The sequence below is a fragment of the Sus scrofa genome, chromosome 2 (assembly GCF_000003025.6).
Source record: "Sus scrofa isolate TJ Tabasco breed Duroc chromosome 2, Sscrofa11.1, whole genome shotgun sequence".
Taxonomy (NCBI): domain Eukaryota; kingdom Metazoa; phylum Chordata; class Mammalia; order Artiodactyla; family Suidae; genus Sus; species Sus scrofa.
Window position 1 is genome coordinate 58,285,413 of NC_010444.4, and position 15,758 is coordinate 58,301,170.

At 56.6% G+C, this 15,758-nt stretch overlaps 2 protein-coding genes across 7 annotated transcripts; both read left to right on the forward strand.

Moving 5' to 3' along the window:
• Positions 1,465-10,850, forward strand: GMIP (GEM interacting protein). Of its 2 annotated transcripts, none has more exons than XM_005654928.3 (21): positions 1,465-1,625; positions 2,556-2,640; positions 3,122-3,200; positions 3,319-3,376; positions 3,663-3,788; positions 3,871-3,935; positions 4,054-4,161; positions 4,597-4,677; positions 4,748-4,918; positions 5,006-5,143; positions 5,479-5,666; positions 5,987-6,093; positions 6,168-6,245; positions 6,562-6,639; positions 6,712-6,866; positions 7,057-7,245; positions 7,347-7,484; positions 7,587-7,783; positions 8,110-8,497; positions 9,829-9,895; positions 10,031-10,850. In XM_005654928.3, exons 1-21 carry the CDS (start codon positions 1,607-1,609, stop codon positions 10,402-10,404), a joined length of 2,889 nt encoding a protein of 962 aa, XP_005654985.1. In that variant the 5' UTR covers positions 1,465-1,606; the 3' UTR covers positions 10,405-10,850. The 2 variants fall into 2 exon arrangements, with proteins under 2 accessions (XP_005654985.1, XP_005654986.1); XM_005654929.3 differs by lacking the exon at positions 1,465-1,625 and adding an exon at positions 1,657-1,947.
• LPAR2 (lysophosphatidic acid receptor 2) lies at positions 10,969-15,457 on the forward strand. 5 transcript variants are annotated; one of them, XM_005654918.3, is made up of 3 exons: positions 10,969-11,225; positions 12,861-13,602; positions 14,558-15,457. In XM_005654918.3, exons 2-3 carry the CDS (start codon positions 12,861-12,863, stop codon positions 14,869-14,871), a joined length of 1,056 nt encoding a protein of 351 aa, XP_005654975.1. In that variant the 5' UTR covers positions 10,969-11,225; the 3' UTR covers positions 14,872-15,457.

Sequence of the window (15,758 nt, forward strand, 5' to 3'; positions counted from 1 at the left end):
GAAAAGGTCATCGGGGGCTATGTGGTCCTCAAGGGAGATCCTGGCACCCTCCCCATGGGCTGTGTGAGATTCAAACCTCCCTCTGCAACACATCCAGCTCTTAGGCCAAGCTCAGAGCCCAGCGAGCTCTGCATATTTTCCGGTTTCACAAGCTCCCCTGTGTTTCTATGGTCTCTCAGCTTCACATTTTGATGCCTCAGGTACTGAGGGGAGGAGTCTTAGGGTCAGTGACGTTTTTCTCTTTTCAATAATATGCAAAATGACGGCAAGCCTTCATCTCATGACGTCTTGGATATGGAGTTCAATCCAAATCATTACAGATGCTGACTCAGGTCATATTCGTTGGGGTTCTATGCCACACAGGTGTCATTACCACGACATGTCATGTCACAACCAGCCTGGTCTAGTACTGACACTGTCCTTCCTTTCAGAAGGTCCTCATTCACTGCAATTTAGGAATTGTGGAGTAGGTAGCATGAAAGCAGAGTCATAGTCAGAGATTTCTTGCCTTCAAGACAGCCAAAAACTTCAAAATTTTTTATTTGCAGCCAGAAAATCCAGAGTGTGGAGTGTGGGTGCATTTTTAGAACTTCGACAAGCTACATGTGATGATCTCAGGCCAAACCCAGGCCCAGACTTCTCTGCAACCTCCCCTCTCCACCAGTGCTCACTGAGGAGCTCTCCCTCCACCCTTTCCTGCCCTTGTCCCTTGGTCATCCTCAGCACCCTACCTCTGACTGGCCTCTACATCAGGAGGAGTGTGGCCCACTTCCCAGAGAAGGCCCTAGGAGCCAAACTGGGAGAGGGGGAGGGACCAGCCTTCAAGGCTGGCCAAGATGTCAGAAGGGATAGGGGTGCCAGACCCCAACTCAGATGAGGGACTTGCCATGGTCACATAGAATACCTGAGGCAGTTTGATACCACCAGAAGGGGAGCATTCTGAACTTAGAATTTGCAGGGGATGGTACTTGGTGGGGGCGCGGTGCTCAGGGCAAGGGTCCCTGTGCCCTCCATGCCTGAGGGGAGATTGGGGTGCTCTGGGCTCGTGGCAGCTGGGTGCTCAAAAGCCTAATCAAGCACTAAGCATTACGGGGGGTCCCGCAGTAGTGTCTCCAAGCTTGGCATGTTAGGGAACCTCAAATTCAGCCATAATCCGGCAGGACAGCAAGACTCTACCAGGTGACTCTCATTGCTGTGTTCACAGGTCCAAGAGACCCCTGGGCAGGAGCATCACTGGTTCATAGAAAGTGAAAGGTTCCGGGACAGGGTCTTCCAGCCAGGCAGACTCTACGGGCTCACAGCAAGGGGAATGTGCTGGGGTTTCCCTCGCAAAGATCTGAGGAGAGGAACCTCATGGCCCCGGATAGAGTCATTTCACCCGGTCGCATCCCCTGCCGCTCAGGCAGGGGGCGCGGTAGGCTCTTCCTTGCCTAGGGAGCGGAGCCGAACCAGTAGAGGCGTGGTCGGGGCGGGACCTCCGCGGGGCGGGGCGACGCGGAACCCTGGCGGCGGCACCACGGCAGGAAATCGGGGCTGGGCCCCGCCGGCGCCGGCGCGCGATCCCATCCCAGTCCCCGTCCCAGCCAAGCGATCCTCGGGTCGGGCCATGGACGCAACAGAGCCGGGTAGGCAGTCTGGGATATAGGATCCGAGAAGGGCCTCCCTCAACCATAGCCTACTTCCTAAATCAATGAGGGGCCCCGCCTGTCCCTCTCCGTCCAGGGAGACGGGAGGAGTTCCTGAATGGGAAGGACGCGAGGATCTTCCACTGTAGGGATCCCCAAGCTGAGAGGGGCCCAGTACACCAACCCCTGACCCCCTCCACCTTTGGAGGCTTCACCCCGGATGCCTGGGGGAGGGGGCCCAGGAAGGGGAAGTGGCCGCTTCTGCTTCTGATATTTGTGATGGGGGCAGGGTGTCACGACCGCTGATGGAGAGGGCAACACGGTAGGATCCCCACCCAGCTCCTCCATTGCCCAGGGAGGGGGAAACGCTGATCTAGGCCCCCTAGAAGGGGGCGCCTGCGGCAGAAATGTGGCAAGGTCCGATTCTGTTTCCGCCTGTCTTTGTGTCTCTGCTGTGCTTATTGAGCGTCATTTGGTCTTTATGCCTCTTGCAGTTTCAGTCTGCCTGTTTGTTTCTGCTGCAGGCCCTATGCTGGTCTGTCCCACGTGTATTTCCATCTGTCTGGCCTGAGGACCATGTGGTTCTATTGTCAAGCCGGCTCTTTCCCCGGGGAGAGTGTGGCTGTATCTGGGACATCTGTTTTGTCGCTTTGCTTCGGGGCCTGTGCATGTGTGGGTGTCTAAGTGCCTCTGAGCAGCTGTCTCTGTGTTGGGCTATGCCTTGAGTCCATCTGCCTGCCCTAAGTCAAGTCTCACCCAAGCCAGCTCAGAAACCCACCCCATTCTACATTCTCCGTGGAACCAGAACTCCCTCTCTCTCTCTCCCTCTCTCTCCCCACCACCCACCACCCACCTTCCAAACAACCTGACAAGGTGCCGTGGGTGGAGGGAGGCTTCCGTTGGCCCATGTGTGATACTCTCCTCCCCAAGGGCTACCCCCGGCTCCGGAGAACAGGAAGAGGTACAGCGATATCTTCCGGAGCCTGGACAACCTTGAGATCTCACTGGGGAACGTGTGAGTCTGAGGCTGGATCACCCCAAATCCTTAATGGAAATGGAAACCCATTTAGAAGCCCCTTTAGAAATCTGAAACTTCTGGATCCACTTAACTAATAAGCTGAGATGTCTAAGACCCTCAAAACACCTGAGTATCCCAAAACTCAACCCCCCCCAATCCACTGGAAATCCCCAAAGTGTTCCTAGGGCCCCCATGTATCCTTTTTGTGACGCTTGTGATTCCTTAAAACATTTGAGGTCTTTAAAATCCCACTCTGAACCCCAAAGTTACCTGGGACCCTTCAAATTCTATCTCAAGTCCCATAAAAGAACTTGCCTACTTTCCCCTGGCCCAAAACCCTGTCCCTCAGGATTTCCAGGTACAATAGATGTCACAAAGGTGATATCTTGGACCATCCCCAAACTGCCCTGGAGTCCTCAGCACCCCTAAGTTGGACAGACTGGGTGAAGGGTGGCATCGTGATACGCTTACCTCGCAGGACCCTTGAGATGCTGGCTGCAGACCCGGTACTTTCAGCAGGAGACCCAGAAACTGACAAGACCCCCACAGCCACCTTGGTGAGGGGCGGGATCAAGGGGACAGGGAGGAGGGGGCTTCTGGGAGAAGGGTCTCCGGGGAAGGTGGGGCCCTGCCCTGCTTGTTCCTGAATGCTATCTCCCCCCCTCCCCTGCTCAGAGCAATGAAACCAGCAGTTGGAGTGGCCCTTCCCCAGAAGATCCTGCACCCCTTACAGGTAGGGGTCTTTGAGGCCAGGGAAGTGAGGGCAGAGAGGAGTCCTTCCACCACAAACTGCCTGTTCTGTGCACCTGGGACACCACAGTGCACACAATAGATCTGAACCCCTGTCCTCAGGGAGCCTCCTGGGTGGAGAATCACTGTAAAATTGCAACCTGGACAAGTGAAAGCAAAGGGGTGTTTGGGGGAGTGATAAGCTGTAGAACAGGGGCCACTGGTCTGAGGGATCAGGGAAGGCTTCCACAGGAGTGTGCAGAGGTCAGAGGTCCACCCATCTGCCCCAGGGGAGGAACTGGACTTGCGGCTCATTCGGACTAAGGGGGGCGTGGATGCAGCCCTGGAGTATGCCAAGACCTGGAGCCGCTATGCCAAGGAGCTACTGGCCTGGACCGAGAAGAGAGCCAGCCATGGTGAGAGCCCCTACCGCTGGGTTTCAAGCCCCAGGCAGTGCCCACACCCTGCCTGACTCAGACCCCTTCTATCTGCTCCCAGAGCTGGAGTTTGCCAAAACCATCATGAAGATCGCTGAGGCTGGCAAGGTGTCAATTCACCAACAGGTAGCCATTAGCAACCCGCCCCCGCCCCCAGAGCCCAAGCCCTCAAGAACCCCAGTCAGCCCCCGCCCCCCAAATCCTTAGCATCCTTCTACACCAGCCACCTTCCCCCTTCCCCCAGAGCCACATGCCACTGCAATACATCTACACCCTGTTTCTGGAGCACGACCTCAGTCTGGGAGCCCTGGCCATGGAGACAGTGGCCCAGCAGAAAAGAGACTACTATCAGGTGTGGTGACCCTTCATCTATCATTCTATCCACCACTTGGGGGGAGGCACCGTTACCGTTACCACCATTTTGCGGATGAGGAAGCCGAGACCCGGGGATGCTGAGGAACTTGCCCAAGGTTACCCAGCAGAGATTCAAACCAGGCTTCCTGTACAATTGCAAAATTTTACCTTTGATAGCCTGTGGGCCATGGGCCAAGGTGTTGGGTACTCCCAGTAATAGAACCTTGGCATCTCTGGGTCCAGGCACAAAGGATGAGGTGACCATTGAGACTCTTTGTGGAGACACTAGAGTGGGGGAGGGCAGGTTTGGGTGAGAAGACCCAGGAGAGAGAGCGCAGACCCAGAAAAGGGCCCAAAGGATGAAAAATGCATTGGCCCCAGTGAATGGAAGGACCTAATGACCCTGAAGCAACATCTCAATTCCCTACCCCAGCCCCTGGCTGCCAAACGGACTGAGATTGAGAAGTGGCGGAAGGAGTTCAAGGAGCAATGGATGAAAGAGCAGAAGAGGATGGTAAGTCTCGAGGCAGGGCGGGGACTGGGGGAGAAGATGAAGCGATGACAGTGTCCCTCCTCTGTCCCAGAACGAGGCAGTGCAGGCACTACGGCGGGCCCAGCTCCAGTACGCGCAGCGCAGCGAGGACTTGCGCGTGCGCTCCCAGGTGTCCCCTGAAGACCCCGCCCCTCAGGCCTCGCCCGCTCTCAACAAGCAGCAGGAGCGGCGGCGGCGCTCGAGAGAGGAGGCCCAGGCCAAGGTGGGAACTCTGCCCTGTGCTCCCTCGTGCTTCGATGCCCACACCATCTCTCTCTCCCACATACTCTCCCTACTTTGGTTTCTCCAGGCCCAGGAGGCTGAGGCGCTGTACCAGGCCTGTGTCCGCGAGGCCAATGCAAGGCAGCAGGACCTGGAGGCTGCCAAGCAGCGAATCGTGTCACACGTGCGCAAGTTGGTGCTGCAAGGGGACGAAGTGCTGAGGCGGGTAAGACCCTAACCCAAAGAAGGCTGCCCGACACCGTCAGTCGCCACCACTAGGCGCCCCCTACCCCGAAACAGCCTCTAGGGCGCCAGGACCCACTCCCTCTCCTTGGACAGCCAGTCCCCACCCCCACCCCCACCCCACCCCCGCAGATCCTGACTGAACCTCCTCCTCAGCCCCCTTCCAGAGGCGTCTGACCACACCCCTGACTCCAGTGCATGCCCTTGTCCCTAAGAGGCCTCCCACTGCCCAGCTGCAACCCAAGCCTGGACCACGCTGGTGTCGCCCGGTCCCAGACTCCCAGGCTCCGCCCCTCACATACGGTCTCTGCCCCACAGGTGACCCTAGGATTGTTCCGGCTGCGAGAGGCCCAGGCCGAGCGTGGCCCCCGCGCCTTCGCTGCCTTGGCTGAGTGCTGTGCGCCCTTCGAGCCTGGCCAGCGATATCAGGAGTTCGTGCGGACAATGCAGCCCGACGCACCGCCACCCCCACCACCCGCCTTCTCCTTCCAGGAATTCTCATACAGGTGGATCCCGAGGAGCAGTGTGGGGAGGGAGCCCCAGAGACACATTGCCAAGCTGTTGGCACCATGGGATTGAGTCTTGGGGGATGAAAGACCTCAAAGCCTCAGTACTTAGATTTAGTACCAAAGGTGCTCATTTGGGCCGAGTTGTCCCACTCTCGGGGCGGGGTGGGAATTTGGAATTACTGCACTGGGGGCTACATGATCTTGGGCATAAGAGCTTGCAGATCCAGTCCTTGGAGCTGGGTCCTAGATGGGATGCCTGGTGATGTCATCCCAGGTCAGTTTCCTGGTTATCAGAGCCCTCAAACCTCTCCTTTCAGTTCCCCTCTGGACACAAGAAAGAAGCTCTCTGACCCCTCACCTCCAAGGCTGGATGAGAGTGGAGCTGATCCAGGCCCTTGGGAGGACACTGGCACAGGCTGGCAAGGTAAGCGCAGTGAGGGGCAGGCGGGAGTGGTGCTAGGACAGGAGGCCATACCTAAGTGACCTGTCCCCTCCTAGGAACTCTGGGCAGTGATGTGGACAGCTTGGGCGGTGGCAGCGAATCTCGGTCCCTGGACTCTCCCACTTCCAGCCCAGGTGGGCCCATCCTCCAGCCCCTGGCCAAGCTCCCATCCTCATTCTCAAACCCATTCTTTGACCTCTGACCTACCCCACACCCCAGACCTATTTTCTCAACTGACCCAATCTCTTGATTCAGCTTCTGGACCAACCCCCAGGTTGCTGACCCATTCCTCAGCCCCTAACCCCAGACCTGTGTGACCACCCTGCTCATCTCTGACCCAGGGGCATCTGTGGGTGGTTTGGGAAGGCTGAAAACTAGAAATGTCTCCTTAGCCTTGGAGCCTCCCCATTACCTCTGTGATCCCCAACCTCTGTGACCCTCTGACTCTAGGCTCTGGCACAAGGCGGCTGGTGAAGGTCTCTTCCATAGGCACAGAATCCTCAGATGACTTTGAGGAGCGAGACCCTGGTGAGGCTGGAAGCAAGCAGGTGGGGGTGGGGTGAGGATGGACTAGGCACCACTGACCCTGTCTCCCTACAGACCTGGGAGATGGGCTGGAGAATGGACCAGGCACCCCTTTCAAAAAATGGACACTTTCCAATGCGGCCCAGACCCACCGGCTGCGGCGGCTGCGGGGCCCAGCCAAGTGCCGAGAGTGCGAGGCTTTCATGGTCAGCGGAACTGAATGTGAGGAGGTATGGCCCAAGTTGATGACCTAATGACCTCTGCTGACCCCTCTGACCTCAGGCACCTCCCTGGCCTGAGATCAGGACCTGCCCTGACTTGATAATCTCCTATGAGCCCCCTGTTCCCTGAGGATTCCTATGACCTTCTCTTCCCCCACTGACCCCCAAGACCTCCCTGACTCTGTGACCTTCCCCTCAGTGCTTTCTGACCTGCCACAAGCGCTGCCTCGAGACTCTACTGATCCTCTGCGGACACAGGCGGCTCCCAGCCCGCACCCCCATCTTTGGGGTCAACTTCCTGCAACTGCCCAGGGACTTCCCGGAGGAGGTACCCTTTGTGATCACCAGGTGCACAGCCGAGATAGAACAGCGCGCCCTGGGTGTGCAGGTGCTGCATTGACCCTTGACCCCAACCATCCCCAGTAGTGACCCAGACCTCTTGATGGCTGGATTGCAAGCCAGGTGCCCATTTCCCACCCTGCCCTGCAGGGCATTTATCGAGTCAGCGGGTCCCGGGTCCGAGTGGAACGGCTGTGCCAGGCTTTTGAGAATGGCCGAGCGTTGGTTGACCTGTCGGGGAACTCACCTCATGACATCTCTAGTGTTCTCAAGCGATTCCTCCAGGAGGTGGGTGCTCAGCAGCTCAGGAGTCAGGGGCCAGGTGGGCTCAGGCTGAGGACCCTCTGCAGCCCACCCACACCCATGTCCCCCCTGCCATTCCACCCCCAGCTCACTGACCCCGTGGTCCCCTTCCACCTCTACGACGCCTTCATCTCTCTGGCTAAGACCCTGCATGCAGACCCTGGGCGCGACCCCGGGACCCCCAGCCCCAGCCCTGAGATTATCTGCTCGCTGAAGACCCTCTTGGTGCAGCTGCCTGACTCTAACTACAACACCCTGAGGCACCTGGTGGCCCATCTGTTCAGGTGTGCACTGTCCCTGACCTTGATTCGTGACTTCTGACCAAGGCACAGATCTGTGACCCCCTTCCCTGGACATGTGACCGCTGACTCCTGACACTGATTTCTGATCTTTGCATGTGTTTTCTGAGCTCTGAAACTTAATATATGACTCCTGACTTTGGGTGCTGACCCCTGACCCCCATCGCCAGGCATGTGGCTACTGGTCACATAGACCAGGACCACTTACCCATGATTTGGGCAAGTCATCACTAGCTTGTCTTGCAGGTGCTGCCAGATGACCAATAACCATACACTCTGTACCCTAACCTTTCTCTTCACACTGTCCCCAGGGTAGCTGCACGGTTTGAGGAGAACAAGATGTCTGCCAACAACCTGGGCATTGTGTTTGGGCCAACACTGCTGCGGCCACCGGATGGTCCAGGAGCAGCCTGCGCCGGTCCTGTCACCTGCCTGCTGGACTCTGGGCACCAGGCCCAGCTTATTGAGTTCCTTATTGTGCACTATGAGAAGATCTTCGGGATTGACGAGCTCCCCCTGACCACTGAGCCCCTGCCCCGAGACCCCAGCCCACCTCCTGGTGCCCTCCCAACCAACACTCAGCCATCATACCCACAACTTGTCCTGGACCCCCTGCCCCTATCCCTAACCTCAGACCCCAACCCAGCCCCCATGCCCCTTAGTGCCCTGGAGGAGCATCCCGAGGCCACGCTCCCAGAGGTAGGAACCCGCTGGGCCCATAGACATGGGGAGGACTTTCTCTCCCTCTAATCCTCTCACTTTCTCTCCTGTCTTCCTTCCTTTGCCTTTAAAGTTTTCTACTTCATTCCTTCCCTTATTTAACCTGCACTCATTCTGAAAAGAAAGGTAAGCAATGCACCAGTGGGAAATGATGGAGTAACAACAGGGTACAATTTTGCAGAGATACTAACATGAGTACCATTCTTCCTTCAATGGAATGTTTACTGACCACCTACTATGTGTCAGGCATTGTTCTAGGCATTATAGATACATCAGTGAGCAAAATAATCAAAGACCCCATCCTCTTGGTTGTCTGCATTCTAGTGGGGAAGAAACCAACCATAAACAAGAAATATGATACAAAGTCAGTTATATGAGGGTGTTACAAGGTGATGAATACTAGGGGAAAAAAGAAAAGAGTAGCATAAAATAAGGGACATCGAAGGCACCAAGGTGAGAGGTAGTGGGCAGTTTGATGCTATGGGTGGGTCTCATGGAGAAGATGGGTTTGAGCAAGGACTGGAAGAATAGGAGGGGAGAGTAAGCCAGGTGGAGATCAGGAAAAGGGTGTTCCAGGCAAAGGAAACAGCCAGTACAAAGACTCTGAGGTGAGACTATGTCTGGCGTGTTCAGGGCACAGCTCCACACTGTAACGAATAAGTGAGAGGAAGGTGGTTGGGAGTGAGGCCAAGGAGGGGTGTGCAAGCCTCCAATTACTTCATGCCTACAATGCACGGCACTTGCATAGTAAGTGCCCTAAGAGGTAAATACTGTTAGTGAAAACCATTTATAAATGAGTCTTCTGTGGGAGGCTTCCTGCTAAACTCATCATTCCTAAAAGCTTGGATCTCCCATACAGCACCCCAAAGTGGGAAAGGGGCTTCCGGTAAGGTATGGAACTCTGAGAACTAGAATACCTCGGAAATTGCTTGGGACACAGAGAGAATTCCAACTGCTCTTAGCATTTAGCTAAAGGATAGATTAAAAGATAAGCTAGAAAGAGGACCTAAAATTGCATAAGGTAGAGCAGGATGGGAACCAGTAGTTAACCTCTTCCTAATACAGAGATGGCTGTCACTTTCCAGGCTGGCCCTCTGCTGAACAAAGGCATCCCTGCCCTCACCGAGCCCACAATTGAAGTTAATGACACTGTTCTTCGGGGGCGGGGAGGGGGGGGTGGCAAGCATTACACTCTTAGGGGCATCATTTCTCCTAGATACCAAAACTGCAAAGGAACTTTTACATGTCCAAGTGTACTGAAGAACTGAATTTTATTGCTGGGGGTCTCATTCTTGGGTTTCTCCCTGCAGATTCCAACTTTGCAGTGTGACCAGGGAGAGGAAGTAGCCAAAGACACCAAAGACGAGGGAGGGGAAGGTGAGTGTGTTGGGGGGTAGCCCAGGGGTTCTGGGGTTGCCCCTTCCCTGGGGTAGTTTGGCTGAGTGATGACAACAGGGTAAGGGGCATCCAGAGGACTTAAGGGTGCTCAGCATTGACCACTCCATCCTACAGTGTCCAGCCAAGGCCTCCAGGACTCACCCCTAGGGACACAGTCCCGTGGCCACTTCAGCCGCCAGCCAGTGAAGTATCCCCGGGGGGGCGTGCGGCCTGTCACCCACCAGCTGTCGGGCTTGGCCCTGGTGGCTTCCAAATTGTGCGAGGAGACCCCTGTCACATCAGTGCCCCAAGGTAGCTTGCGGAGACGAGGACCCGGCCCTACTGCCACCTCCTGTGAGGGCAGCCCTCTTCGACGCGCCCCGCTACCCAAGCATTTTGAGATCACTCAGGAAACAGCCCGGCTACTCTCCAAGCTGCACAGTGAGTCTGTGCCCAAGGCCACCTGCTGCCCAGACCCTCAACCTGAGGAAGCCGAGGACCATCTCTGACCATTCCAGCACTTTGACCAAGAAGCCCAGGATTGAGAAGATGGACCAGGAATTCAATGTTGGGTTGTCTGGAGAGTTCCTATGGGGAAAGACTACACCGCCTAGGGGAGAACTAAAACCCTTTTGGGGGCAATGTATAGGATTCCCTCACTAGACACAGGTTAGTGTTGAGCATCAGGGCCACTCAGGTTCAGAGGTCATTCAGGTTCAATACTCAGGGTCAATACAAGTCATGAGATCCTTGAGGTCCACTCTAGTCTCTGACCCCTGGGACAGAGGTGCTTTTGGCTAATTTGATTGTGGCCACTCCCCCATCTCTGTGCCTCATTAGTTGATCCCGAGTGACCAGCTCTTGCAGAGTGTGGGCAACCCAGACTCCACCCACTCACAGGAATCCTGGTAGTCCCTGGGGTCCTGTGGCCTCTGAATAAATCGTGTCCTTTATACCCTTGAGCGTCTTTCTTTGCCAGAGGGTGACAAGAGAGAGGTTGGCGAGGGCAACATCCAACCGCCCCATTTACCCACCAGGGAAAACAAATCCCCCATTTTTTCATTTCAGAACACTCTTGAGCACCTCCAAGCAGTAGAGGCTGGGCTTGGGCACCTGGCTGAGTCACACCAGGCCAGCCCTCCCAGAGTTCTGCGTCCCCATAATCAAACAAATATAACAAAGTGCAGATAACCGGGACAATAGGGCTGTGTGCTCTGGGCCGTGGGAGTCCAGGGCCGCCACAGGCGTGGGCCAGGCAGAGAACAGCACTGCTGGGGGCGGGATTTCGAGAAACTGGAGTGCGGCCGGACAGTCAGCTGAGGCCAGAGAGGTCCGCGGGGCAAGGGAGGCTGAGGCCCGCGGTTGCTCTGAGCCGGCAAAGCTGAGGCGGGGCTGGGGTCCGGGCGGTGGGAGCCGGGTCGGATCAGGGCGTGGCTTGGAACTCGGCGACGGATTGGACGCGAGGGAGCCGGCGGGGTGGGGACGGGGCGGGGGCGCGGACCCTGAGACCACCCGGAGGTGGGCCCCGGCGGCACCAGGTCACGGCGGGAATTCTCGGGCAGCGAGTGACTCAGCCCCGCGAAGGCCCAAAACTGCGGGCACGTGAGGTGTGCCGGGACTGGGGGTGGGGGTCCCGCGCCGGAAGTGGAGAGGGGCGACTGAGGGGCCGCGAAGCGGAGAGGAAATGAGGGATCTGCGGTTCCGGGAGACCCTGTCCTCGCTGCGCAGCGGAAGCTGGGCTGCCTCAGGTGTTGGGGACAGGGCGGGGCTCACCTAGGTGGTGGGGGCGGGGCACTGCGGCTGGGGCGGGGCGGTGGGACCCCGCCTCCCGCGCTCTTTTGGTCGCTAGTGCCCAGCGCAGCCAGACTCTCCTCTGCTCCCGCCGTGGTCTCCTGGCCATGGGTCTCGGGCTCGAGGCCGCCCCATCTGCGGCGTGACGGGCGGCCCAGGTGAGGCCAGCATGGACCCGGGAGGGAGGGCGCGGGGACCCGGGAGGGCGCGGCACGTGCCTGCGGGCCCGGGAGCCGCCCCCTCTTCTCCCTCCTGCTCCTCCCCCAGCCTGGGGGCTCCAGGTGGCCCCGCCAGCTGTAGCCTTCCCGACCTCCCCTTTTGTCCCAGAGGCCGCCAGGGTCCCACCCGGAACGTCCTGGTGTCCCGCCCGCTTCGAGAACACTCGCGCCCAAAGCCGCCGGCCAAGTTATGGGGCTGCCTTACTGCCCCATCTAACAGCCGGGTTCACCTCCACGCCCCAGCACCGACCGCCAAGCAATGGCCCCACCCTGTGCACACACGCCCCCTGGGCTTTGCTCCCTGCACTAATCCCAGCACCAAACTGACCCGCCCTTGCCTACTTTCACAGCTCACGCCCCTTTGTCCTACCCTAACTGCTCCCGCCCCCAATAGAGATTGTTTACAGATTGGCACTGCGTGGGCAAATGAGATTTGTTTTGCTTCTTTAATTAAAAAAGCAAAAAACAGGAGTTCCTGTCGTGGTGCGGGGTGGAAACAAATTCGACTAGGAACCCTGAGGTTGCTGGTTCGATCCCTGGCCTCACTCAGTGGGTTAAGGATTCAGCGTTGCCGTGAGGTGTGGTGTAGGTGGCAGACGCGGCTCAGATCCCACGTTGCTATGGCTGTGGTATACAGCTCCGATTAGACCCTAGCCTGGGAACCTCCATGTGCCCTGGATGTGGCCCTAAAAAAGACAAAAGACAAAAAAAAAAAAAGCAAGCAGTCGTTTGATTTGGGATATATCTTTATAAGAATCTTATTAGTAATTAGGCAAGGGCTGCCCAACCTCACCCCACAACTCATGGTCACCCTTGTCCCCATCACTGCCACTTTGCCCTGAAGGATCTGAGTTTGATACCCTTGACCTTCCTGTCTTAACTCTTCTGACTGCTCTTCCCTCCTGTGTCCTTCCAACAAAGACTGCCTGTACTGATCTTTCCCTCTCTGCCCCCAGATGGTCACCATGGGCCAGTGCTACTACAATGAGACCATCGGCTTCTTCTATAACAACAGCGGCAAAGAGCTCAGCTCCCACTGGCGGCCTAAAGATGTGGTTGTGGTGGCACTGGGGCTGACTGTCAGTGTGCTGGTTCTGCTGACCAACCTGCTAGTCATCGCAGCCATCGCCTCCAACCGCCGTTTCCACCAGCCTATTTACTACCTGCTGGGCAACCTGGCTGCAGCCGACCTCTTTGCAGGTGTAGCCTACCTCTTCCTCATGTTCCACACAGGCCCACGCACAGCCCGGCTCTCACTTCAGGGCTGGTTCTTGCGGCAGGGCCTGTTGGATACAAGCCTGACGGCATCTGTGGCTACACTTCTGGCCATTGCTGTGGAGCGTCACCGAAGTGTGATGGCCGTGCAGCTGCATAGCCGCCTACCACGAGGCCGGGTCATCATGCTCATCGTGGGCGTGTGGGTGGCTGCGCTGGGCCTAGGGCTGCTGCCTGCCCACTCCTGGCACTGCCTCTGTGCCCTGGACCGCTGCTCACGCATGGCCCCCCTGCTCAGCCGCTCCTACCTGGCCGTCTGGGCCCTGTCCAGCTTGCTTGTCTTCCTGCTCATGGTGGCTGTCTACACTCGCATTTTCTTCTATGTGAGGCGGCGGGTGCAGCGCATGGCAGAGCATGTCAGCTGCCATCCCCGCTACCGTGAAACCACACTCAGCCTGGTCAAGACTGTTGTCATCATTCTGGGTAAGTGGCACCCTGCTTCCCCCCAACTCCTGCAAGACTTCATAGAGCATAATGTGAGGGGTGTCCTCCAAGGAGGTGATACCTGAGTAGAGACCTGAATGCTGGGGAAGGGAAGAGTTCCAGGCAGAGGAACAGAAGGTGAGAGCCCCCCAAATAGGACCAACCCAGCACTTCTAAAGAGGGGAGAAGCCCACGTGACTGGTCTTCAGCACGGCCTCGAAGGGCACAGATAGAAGTCAGATTTTGTTCTGAGTTCCATGGGAAGCCATTAAGAGTTCTTAGCCTGGAGTTCCTGTCATGGCACAGCAGAAACAAATCCAACTAGGAACCATGAGGTTGTAGGTTCGATCCCGTGCCTTGCTCAGTGGCCTCACCAGGTTAAGGATCCAGCGTTGCCATGAGCTGTGGTGTAGGTCACAGACACAGCTCGGATCTGGCGTTGCTGTGGCTGTGGTGTAGGCTGGCAGTTGTAGCTCCGATTAGACCCCTAGCCTTGGACCCTCCATATGCTGCAGGTGTAGCCCTAAAAAGCAAAAAAAAAAAAAAAAAAAAAAAAAAAAAAAAAGGAGTTCTTAGCTAGCAGTAATGAGGCCAATCTGGCTGCTGAATGTAGAATAGTCTGGGTCGAGGAGGCACACACACCACCCTCAAGGGACAAAAAACAGCTCTTGGCCAACCATTCCTTTAATCCCACCAAGTAAAGGGCTGGTCCCATGGTGACATGCTTTCTCCCAGAGAATAAATCTCCATGTAGAAACATCCAGGGTCTTGTCCACCATGCATCAAATCAGAGAAAGATAACCCCTCTTAGTTCTGCCTCAGCCCTCTGCACAGGAAGCGAGACAGGCAGCTTTTCCCTACAAGTTGCACAACTGTCGCCCCAGCTCTATAGACCGCCCCCAGCTCTAAGCTGTTGCAACAGCTGGCCCTGCTCATGTCAGGATCCATCCCACAGGAGCATTCGTCATCTGCTGGACGCCAGGCCAGGTTGTGCTTCTCCTGGATGGTCTGGGCTGCAAGTCTTGCAACGTCTTGGCTGTGGAGAAGTATTTCCTACTCTTAGCAGAGGCCAACTCACTGGTCAACGCCGTGGTGTACTCATGCCGTGATGCTGAGATGCGCCGCACCTTCCGCCGCCTCCTCTGCTGTCTGTGCCTCCGCCAGTCTGACCACAAGTCTGTTCGCTACACACCCTCCACCCAGACAGGCACAAGCACTCGCATCATGCTTCCTGAGAATGGCCATCCCCTGATGGACTCCACCCTTTAGCTAACCTTGGACTTCGGCAGGATAGAGCAAATGCCAGATCGCTGCCCCTGGCCACCTGTGGCTGCACCTGGCTCTACCCAATCTGCAGGCCAGACTTAAGGCAGACCCTCAGTCTGACATGGCACGAAACCACTGCCTGTCCCACCCAGACCCGCAACTGGGCCTGTCTTAGGCCTAGAGATTGGAGTCATGTAAGCACCCAGGAAAGAGTTGAATGGGTGCAGGAATATGGCCCTTCAGTCATCTCAGGCTGTAGGGCTTTTTAACAGACACTTTTCTGTTTTTACCACACATCCCTGGTAAACTCTGTGGACTGCTTCCTTGTCCATGGTGGTGCGGGTAATAAAGGTGGGAGAGATGAGGACTCTCCCAGGCCACGCTGCCCAGTGCAACAGGGTAATAAGGATGGACTGCAGGTGCCCCATCTGCCTGAGGCTGGTGGTTTAGGGGGCACAGACTGTGGAGTGGTGAGTGTGATCTGGGAAAGGTTTAAGACCCCTCACAGCCTCCAGGGGGTCTTGCCTATCCCCATTAGAATTGAGGAGGTCTATGAAGGGAGTAAAAGAGTAAATCTTTCTTTCTGCTCTGAAGTCTCCCAAGCATTTTCTGTTGTCAACTTGGTTTTACTGTCCCTGTGTCCCAGAATTTTTCCGCTCAGGACAGGCTGAGCTGGGATCCTTCAACATGGTATCTTCTTGGCTTAGTTCTCATTCCCCTTTAGTCTCTGCATGGCTGTTGCTCTACCTCTCTGGTTGGAATCTTGCATCTGTTCCCTCTGTCTCCTCCACTTGTTCCCCTGCCTTCGTCTTGTCTCCATCCTCTGGAGCCCAGAGTGGTCTCTGGCCCATGTGAACTCTCTCTGTCCTGCCTGCCCCTTTATCTGAGTG

What these genes read in the sequence shown, in the direction of transcription:
- GMIP (XM_005654928.3), top strand. An exon ending in AGAAAAGAGACTACTATCAG is followed by an intron (nt 4,162 to 4,596) that starts GTGTGGTGACCC and finishes TCCCTACCCCAG; the next exon opens with CCCCTGGCTGCCAAACGGAC. An exon ending in TTCCAGGAATTCTCATACAG is followed by an intron (nt 5,667 to 5,986) that starts GTGGATCCCGAG and finishes CTCTCCTTTCAG; the next exon opens with TTCCCCTCTGGACACAAGAA.
- LPAR2 (XM_005654918.3), top strand. Translation starts at nt 12,861, where the DNA reads ATGGTCACCATGGGCCAGTGCTACTACAATGAGACCATCGGCTTCTTC. An exon ending in GACTGTTGTCATCATTCTGG is followed by an intron (nt 13,603 to 14,557) that starts GTAAGTGGCACC and finishes TCCATCCCACAG; the next exon opens with GAGCATTCGTCATCTGCTGG.